This window comes from Myotis lucifugus, unplaced genomic scaffold (assembly GCF_000147115.1).
Source record: "Myotis lucifugus unplaced genomic scaffold, Myoluc2.0 scaffold_9, whole genome shotgun sequence".
NCBI lineage: Eukaryota > Metazoa > Chordata > Mammalia > Chiroptera > Vespertilionidae > Myotis > Myotis lucifugus.
This window is the reverse complement of record NW_005871057.1, coordinates 4,210,213-4,218,834: the sequence shown is the minus strand read 5'-3', so window position 1 is coordinate 4,218,834 and position 8,622 is coordinate 4,210,213. Positions and strand designations below refer to the sequence as shown.

Below are 8,622 nucleotides of genomic sequence, written 5' to 3'. Positions count from 1 at the left end.
TATATGCCTAATATGCAAAGTGTCCCCTCAGGAGTTCGACCCTCCTGTTCCACCCTCCTGGAGTTCAATTGCTCTCTATGATGTGCGCTGACCACAAGGGGGTGGCTCAGAATGAAGGAAGGTCCCGGCCAGCAGCTGGCTGCCAAGGAAGGGAGGCCCCGGCTGGCAGCCAGCAGCCACTAGGGACCCTACCCATGCATGAATTTCATGCACTGGGCCTCTAGTTGTGCTATAATTGTTGATGTATATTTTTATAGTCTGGACTTTAAAATGTTAGTCAAACTCTGGCTTGAAGATTTCTTGTGGACCAGTAAAGAATTTTAACTAACTTCCTCTTTCTAAATTTTATTTTAGTTTATGAATAGCTTTGGGTCTTCTATGAATCTTAATTGGAAAAAAAATCTAGAAGTCTAGGTGTAAAAGAAAATTAAATATTCAAATTCAAGAAACATAGTAATATCTTTATTTTAAATATATATTTTATTGATTTTTTACAGAGAGGAAGGGAGAGGGATAGAGAGTTAGAAACATCGATCAGCTGCCTCCTGCACACTCCCTACTGGGTATGTGCCCACAACCAAGGTACATGCCCTTGACCGGAATCAAACCTGGGACCCTTGAGTCTGCAGGCCGACGCTCCATCCACTGAGCCAAACCGGTTAGGGCAACACAGTAATATCTTATTTGTCTGAAAAAAAATTAGTTGTTCCATACAAATTAGATTTCTAGAGAACTAAAGCTTACCTTGGAAAAAGCCAAGAATTATGTATATTTATCTATATTGCATTGCTTGTGTTCTCAAAAAAATATTCTGAACATAGTTTAATCTTTTATTTACATTTCAGGGATACCACCATGAATATTAATTACATACACCAGTGCTTCCTGGATTACCAATATCTATAGAGTTTATGTTGCCCTTTTACTAAAATTACTATATTTTTTCCAGTATTTTCTGATTCCTTTTCTCTTACTGTCACCTATGTCTCCTAATCATTTTGTAAGCTTCCTTTTTTAAGACTCCCTGTTTTAAAAATATATATTAGAAAACAAAAATACTGCTAGGATAAACAGGTAAACAATAACAATAAAACTACATAAATTAATAACACTGTTTTGCACATAATTGTAAAACAATAGGCTATAGCATAAAACATAATTGTTCATTTTTCTCATTTAACAAAATGTACAGGGTAGAAAAAGTCTTTTTTATTTTGGGTATGTGAGTAATCCCATGTAATTAAGAACACCAGAAATAATATCTACAGATAATTAAACTATTAATGGAAGAAATGTAATGATAGCAATAATAAATTGGAATTACCTTCAGATAAATTATAAACACAATTTGTGACCTTCCTAAAACTGACCAAAGCACTAATAAAATTATAAAGTTTCATTAAAAATTCTAGGGAAGAAGTAGGACAGTCTTCAAACCTATATAGAGTTATTATAAGATAAAGGGAGAATTCTGAATAATAATTATTTTTTGTATAAAGATGTAGTATAGCATATTTGTTGCCCTGGTCTGGTGTCTGGTGGCTCCATTGGTTGGAACATCAAACCATGCACCAAAAAGGTTGCTGGTTCCATTCCAGGTCAGGGCACATACCTAAGTTGCAGGTTCAATCCCCTGGAGGCAACTGATTGATGTTTCTCCTCACATTGACCTCTCTCTCTCTCTCTCTCTCTCTCTCTCTCTCTCTCTCTCTCCCTCCTTCCATTCCTCCTCCCTTCCTCCCTCCCTCTCTCTAAAATCAATAAAAACTATTCTCCAATGAGGATTAAAGATGTTTTAAAAACTAAAATTTAAAAAAAAATGAAAATGTGTCAAATGACCTAAATCTTTATTCTTATATATCCACTGGAACCATCAAAAGCTGAAATAAAGTGCTAACATCTTGAATTTCAGACTTCTATTCAAGTGTTTCATTCAAATGAGTAAATAAAATATCATTGTTGTTTTTCTTTGTAATGATTAGAAATCAGCATTTCTCTAAGCCCATTCCTCACATCTAAAAAAATAAAACAAAATGCCAGGCTGGTTCAGTGGTTGAGCATCGACCTATAAACCAAGAGGTCATGGTTCCATTCCCAGTCAGGGCATATGCCCAGGTTGCAGCCTCCATCTCCAGTGTGGGGCATTCAAGAGGCAGCCAATGGATGATTCTCTCTCATCATGGATGTTTCTATCACTCTCTTCCTCTCCCTTCCTTTCTGAAACCAATAAAAAATACATTTAAAAAATAAAAATGAAGCCCTGCCTGTGTGACTCAATGGTTGAGTATCAACCCATGAACCAAGAGGTCACCGGTTCAATTCCTAGTCAGGGCACATGCATGGGCTTCATCCCTGGTGGTGGGTGTGCAGGAGGCAGCAGAATTGTTGTCTCTCTCGATGTTTCTATGTCTCTATCCCTCTCCCTTCCTCTCTCTAAAATCAATAAAGACATATTTTTAAAAATGAAGATTATAAAATAAGTTTGAGAAATGAGTTAAACATGGTTCTTTATGACAGAACGTATCAGATAGTTTACAGTGTAACTGTATCTTGTCCACTAAAAGCATGTTCTATATGGGTATGTTTATTGTATGTAGAACTCTGTGTGTGTATTTGTGTGTTTGTGGCATTTTGAAAACTTATTTGATTTAAGAATGTCTTCTTCAGAAAGTAGTAGTATAAAGAGTATCCTCCAATGAACATATTTTTAGAAAATAAGGAATTCATACCTCATATATAACTGATGTTCCATTTTCCATTTGAAATTTGCAGGATACATTTTTGCAGGTACCACAACAATCATAATCACTTGGAGATGGAGTATATGCCTGGTGCTGTGTATGATAATAATACATTGAATAAGCCCCACTACAACACCAATATATAATTAATTAGTTCTGAAAGTGCTTCCCAACGTAAGTAGATGCTCTCTCAGAACATCTATAAGCATTTCGAAGGTTGAATTTAAAGCACTTCATATAAGAATTGACTTTATATCGCTATAATCTTCACATCTACCAGCCAAGATTCATCAAGCAGGTATAACAGCTTCAGGTTAAGTAAGCTGCAGATAATAAGACTTCTGAAGCTCAAGGTCATACACAGGAAAAGAAAAGTCTGTAATAGGTAGATGTTACAAATTAATAGATTATTGAAGAACTATTCAAGTATACATTTTTAACTTATGCAGTATTCCCTAGCTCAAATTTTATAGCTGCCATTATAAGATTGATTCTCACCAGAATGACTTATAAAGAATACTTACAATGTCACATTCTTTTGAACAATTCACCATTGTGAAATTCAGAGTGTGAAAGCCTGTAAGGTTATCTTTTTCTTCCAGACACTCTATTGTATGACAAAAGTCCCCTTCCAAATACTTTATCATAGATTGGCCAGGATTCAATACTGATACTTCTTGAAATACACACACATCATCTTTTTCTAAGAAAAGAAAAACAGTCAACAAAAAGCACAATATTGAGTTTTTAATTAATCATCTAATGGAATTTTTATTTAAATCTATGTTTTCATTGTGATGTGCAATTTTTCCAAAACCAAAATAGATCTTCACCTTTACATGTTGTTAATAACTCAAGAGTTTACTTAATAATGTGGCATATTTATTCTTTAACATATAACAAGAAATTGATCTGTAAACTCAACTGCTATTCACTGATTGAACTTCCTCCAGAAGCTATATTTGATAGTAGATTCCAGAATTTTAGGCCTAAGAGATTGTCAAATTACTTGTTGTTCTCTCTTCCAGAAACATAACATGACAATTTTGGGGAATGAATATAGATGGAGGCAAAATCTAAATTAATAATAGTATAGCTCTTCATGATGGGATTCTGTAACATTTAATGTTCTTTAATTGTTATTTTGAGAATAAATTTTTAATTGTATTGTGTTGCAAAATAAATAGTCATGTAAATCATACTTCATGATGAAGGCAAATGATACAATGTGCTATCATATCATTAACAGTGGCATGTTAGGGTAAGCTAGATAGTGCTGAAGAAATCAGATCAGAAAATCTTTGTGCTTCACCAACATGGAAATTAAGCCTTCTCTCATATAAAAATACAAGTTTCAAGTTTTTGGACAGAAATTGTATTTTCCATTAACCTATTAATACTTAACATGAAGTTTTGTTATTTCATAGAAAAGCCAACTCTCTGCTTTGCAGTGTTAACATCCTATATAATAAAAGTCCAGCGACCGAATGGCAGAACGACCAGTCGACCAGTCACTATGAGGCGCACTGACCACCCAGGAGCAGAGGCTCAACCCAGGAGCTGCCCCCGGGTGGTCAGTGTGCTCCACAGGGGGAGCGCTGCTTGGCTGACCAGGATGAGCAGCTGCTCCCACAGTGGGAGCAACTGCTCAGAGGGTGGGTCCACAGCCGGTCCGGGATGAGTGGTGCTCCTACAGTGGGCCGATCCCTGCAGGCTATCCCCCCCACCAGTGCATAATCCCATGCACTGGGCCTCTAGTCAATAATAATAAAACAGTGAGCAAAAAAAAATCTGTCACTTACAGATGTCTATTTTTTAAAGTTAAGTATACTGTATATAAACCCTAGCACCAACTTTACATACAGTGAAGCTTCTGAAAAACATTACTCACTTTTCTGCCCAATTATCAAATTTCTCAGAACATTTAGAAATATTACAAAAGAGGAAACTGAAATATAATAGTATTTATAATATTTTTATACTCAAAACTTGGCAAATGGCTTAAAGTGTGTAATCCAATCAAAGAAAATTGTTTTTAATTTATGAATAGTGAACACATATACCAATAATATTCACTGCATTTAAAAGTTATAAAAAATATAGTTACCACAGAGATACTGCACACATCCACAGTCACTCTGAAAGTTATGGTCTATTGTAGTAAATTCTCCCTATTAGAAAGATACTATTTTTATTATTATGTAACATTATATGGCTTTTTATATGACAACTGTAAGAAACAGACAAAATAATATTTAATGAGTTGCCTACCATACAGTCAGACACATAGCAGGTGCATAATAAATATTTGATGGTGAACAGTCTTGGATTAACCTGGTGGTCATTTAATTAGTAGCTCAGGGGGAAAAAAATCACAATGAACAATGTGAGCATGGATCACTTAATCTCCATGAACTTTAATTTGCTTATCTATTAAATGAGTGAAGGCAGATAAGATGATCTTTATGATCTGTCCTATCTGTAAAATATTGTTTGATTCTAAGCTTCTAGTGCAGCGGTTCTCAACCTGTGGGTCGCAACCCCTTTGAGGGTCGAACGACCCTTTCACAGGAGTCGCCTAAGACCATCAGAAAACACATATATAATTACATATTGTTTTTGTGATTAATCACTATGCTTTAATTATGTTCAATTTGTAACAATGAAATTGGGGGACACCACAACATGAGGAACTGTATTAAAGGGTTGCGGCATTGGGAAGGTTGAGAACCACTGTTCTAGTGGGTAATCAGATTAAGAAAATGTTTCTTGCCCTAGCCAGTTTTGCTCAGTGGATAGGGCATTAGCCTGCAGACTGAAGGGTCCCAGGTTTGTTTTTGGTCAAGGGCACATGCTGGGTTGTGGGCTCACCCCCCAGGAGAGAGCATGCAGGAGGCATCCAATCAATGATTCTCTCTCATCATTGATGTTTCTGTCTCTCCATCTCCCTTCTCCTCTGAAATCAATAAAAATATATTTTTTTAAATTTAAAAAAACAACAACAATGTTTGCTAATCCTGGAAACTTTGCTTGATGGAAATGGTCTTGATCTGTTCTGTAGGAGTTGTCCAGGCTCTGAAGTCTGCATCTGAGCAAGGCTGCTATAGTATATGAGGCAGGGGCAGAAGAGTATAATATAGTGCTTAACACATTGTATGCGGGAAACGTATTTATACTATAGTATAAATACATTTATACTATGGTATATACTACCAGTCAACTTAAACGTATAAATACGTTTCCCGTATTAATGACACAGACTCAAGAACAAGATTGCCCGTGTGCTGATCTTGCTCTGCTACTTACTAGATGTGTGTTATATGAAGGGCAGGTTACTTAGCCAGTCTGCTCCTCACTCCATTTGTAAATTGGGGATAATAATACTGCCTGGCCTTTAGGATTGTTGAGAGAAATAAATGGGTCAGTATACACTGAGTGGCCAGATTATGACCGGCCAGATTATTATGACCACCCCATCAGTACTTCATAGACACATCCAAAAATACTGACCATTGAAAACTTCCTAAGCAAATACTCTCAAGGTTTTATTATTATTATTATTTGCATAACTAATTCACTTCATTGTACTGATGGGGTGGTCATAATAATCTGGCCAGTCATAATAATCTGGCCACTCAGTGTATGTACAGAGCTTAGAACAGGGAAGGCACACAGAAGGTGTTGTGTAACCTTTAGCTGTAGTAAATCATTGTTATGACCAATACTCAAACTTTGCCCTATTAGGAAGGGTTTAGATTCCTCTCAAGTGTAGGACCAGGCTTAAAGTTTTAAGAATTACATTTTAAATATCAACTTTTCCTGGATACATTTAATTTTCATAAGATTAGTAATAAAATGAATTTATTCTTGACATAAGAAATGATTCAAATAAATTCATATATAAAAGTCACTTTTCCCCATAAGCTAATAATATCCTACTTTTCATAGTGCTTTTACAAGTTGTAAAGTAGTTGCATAAATGTTAACTCAAATGAGGTTTTATGACTTTTAGTCATTACATAATTCCGATGAGATTGGAAATAAAATGTTAGAAATATGCAGTTAAAAATAATAAATTAAATCCTCTCACTGTATTAGCTACTCCAGATTAGATAAGGAAGTATTGGGTACATACTACCTCTTTTAAGTCACTTATCCATTTGTTTTTTTTTGTGTTTTTTTTAAAATATATTTTATTGATTTTTTACAGAGAGGAAGGGAGAGGGATAGAGAGTTAGAAACATCGATGAGAGAGAAACATCGATCAGCTGCCTCCTGCACACCCGCTACTGGAGATGTGCCTGCAACCAAAGTACATGCCCTTCACCGGAATCAAACCTGGGACACTTCAGTCCCCAGGCCTACGCTCTATCCCAGGGGTGGGCAAACTTTTTGACTCGAGGGCCACAATGGGTTCTTAAACTGGACCGGAGGGCCGGAACAAAAGCATGGATGGAGTGTTTGTGTGAACTAATATAAATTCAAAGTAAACATCATTACATAAAAGGGTACGGTCTTTTATTTTTTTAGTTTTATTCATTTCAAACGGGCCGGATCCGGCCCGCGGGCCGTAGTTTGCCCACGGCTGCTCTATCCAATGAGCAAAACCAGCTAGGGCTATCCATTTGTTTTTAATAATTGAATCCACAATGCCCAATGTGCCCTTGCAAGTTTAGGCTTAAATCTTTTGTTCTTTCCTTCTACATATATTTCCTTTGGATCTTATCCACGTATTTGGTTACACTTTTATTTTCTAAGTACCCAATTTCACCAAGAGGAATATCTCCTTAATTGTTCTACCAGTACGAACATAAAGGCTTTTCTTTTTCTCCTTTTAAAAAAAAATCACCATAATCTGTAGCAAAATCACCATAATCTGTTTTCACTTTTTGGCTTTATGACTAGTACTGCTATGAACATATGAGCTTTTGTATGGACATGTGCTTTCATTTCTCATGTGTATATATTTAGGAGTGGAATTGCTGGGTCATATGATAACTCTATATTGATCCTTTTCAGTAACTACCAGGCTGTTTTCCAAAGCAGCTGTACCATTTTACAAATCCCACTTATGAAGGTTCCAATTTCTCCATTCTTACCCATATGTGTTAATATCTATCTTTTTAGGATAAAGTGGTATGTTACTATGGTTTTAAGTTGCATTTAACTGATAGCTAATGATGCCAGTTGAAGAATTTTCATGTTCTATTAGCCATTGTATATCTTTATTTTGGATAAATGTCTAGGTATATTCATACAATGAATATTATTTAACAGTAAAAAGGAATGAAGCACTGATACGTGGTACAGGATGACTGAGCATTAAAAATCTTATGCTAGGTGAAAGGAATTACAGAAGGCCACATAACATACGATTCCATTTATATAAAATACCAAGAATAGGCAAATCTATAGAGATAAAAAGTAGATTAGTGATTTCCTATGACTGGGGAGTTTGGAGAAAAGTGTGGAGTGACTGCTAATAGGTAGTCTCTTTTGGGGGTGATAAAACTGTTCTAAAATTAATTGTGTTGATCATTGCACAATTCTATGAGTACACTAAACACCACTGAATTGTACACTTTACATAACCAAACTGTATGATAATCCTATATAATAAAGAGCTAATATGCTAATTAGACCAAACAGCAGAATGACCATCTGGACGACCTTCCAGACAAAGCCAGGGCTGCAAGGGCCAGCTGAGGCAGCTGGGCTGTGAGGCCAGGCCAAGGCTGCCAGGGGCTGTGAGGGCCAGCCAAGGTTGTGAGGGCCAAGCCCCTTGCACGAATTTCGTGCATCGGACCTCTGGTGAATTTATATATATATATATATATATATATATATATATATATATATATATATATATATACATATAAAG

The 8,622-nt window shown here is 35.9% G+C and overlaps 1 protein-coding gene across 1 annotated transcript in view; it reads right to left on the bottom strand.

Annotated features, from left to right (window-relative positions):
- OTOGL (otogelin like) overlaps positions 1-8,622 on the bottom strand; it is a 145,768-nt gene that overhangs the window by 7,883 nt on the left and 129,263 nt on the right. Inside the window, exons 52-54 of the mRNA XM_023749758.1 lie at positions 4,849-4,912; positions 3,266-3,444; positions 2,730-2,834 (exon numbers count right to left, since the gene is read on the bottom strand). Coding sequence (XP_023605526.1) covers positions 2,730-2,834; positions 3,266-3,444; positions 4,849-4,912 — 348 coding nt within the window. The remainder of the gene's footprint in view (positions 1-2,729; positions 2,835-3,265; positions 3,445-4,848; positions 4,913-8,622) is intronic.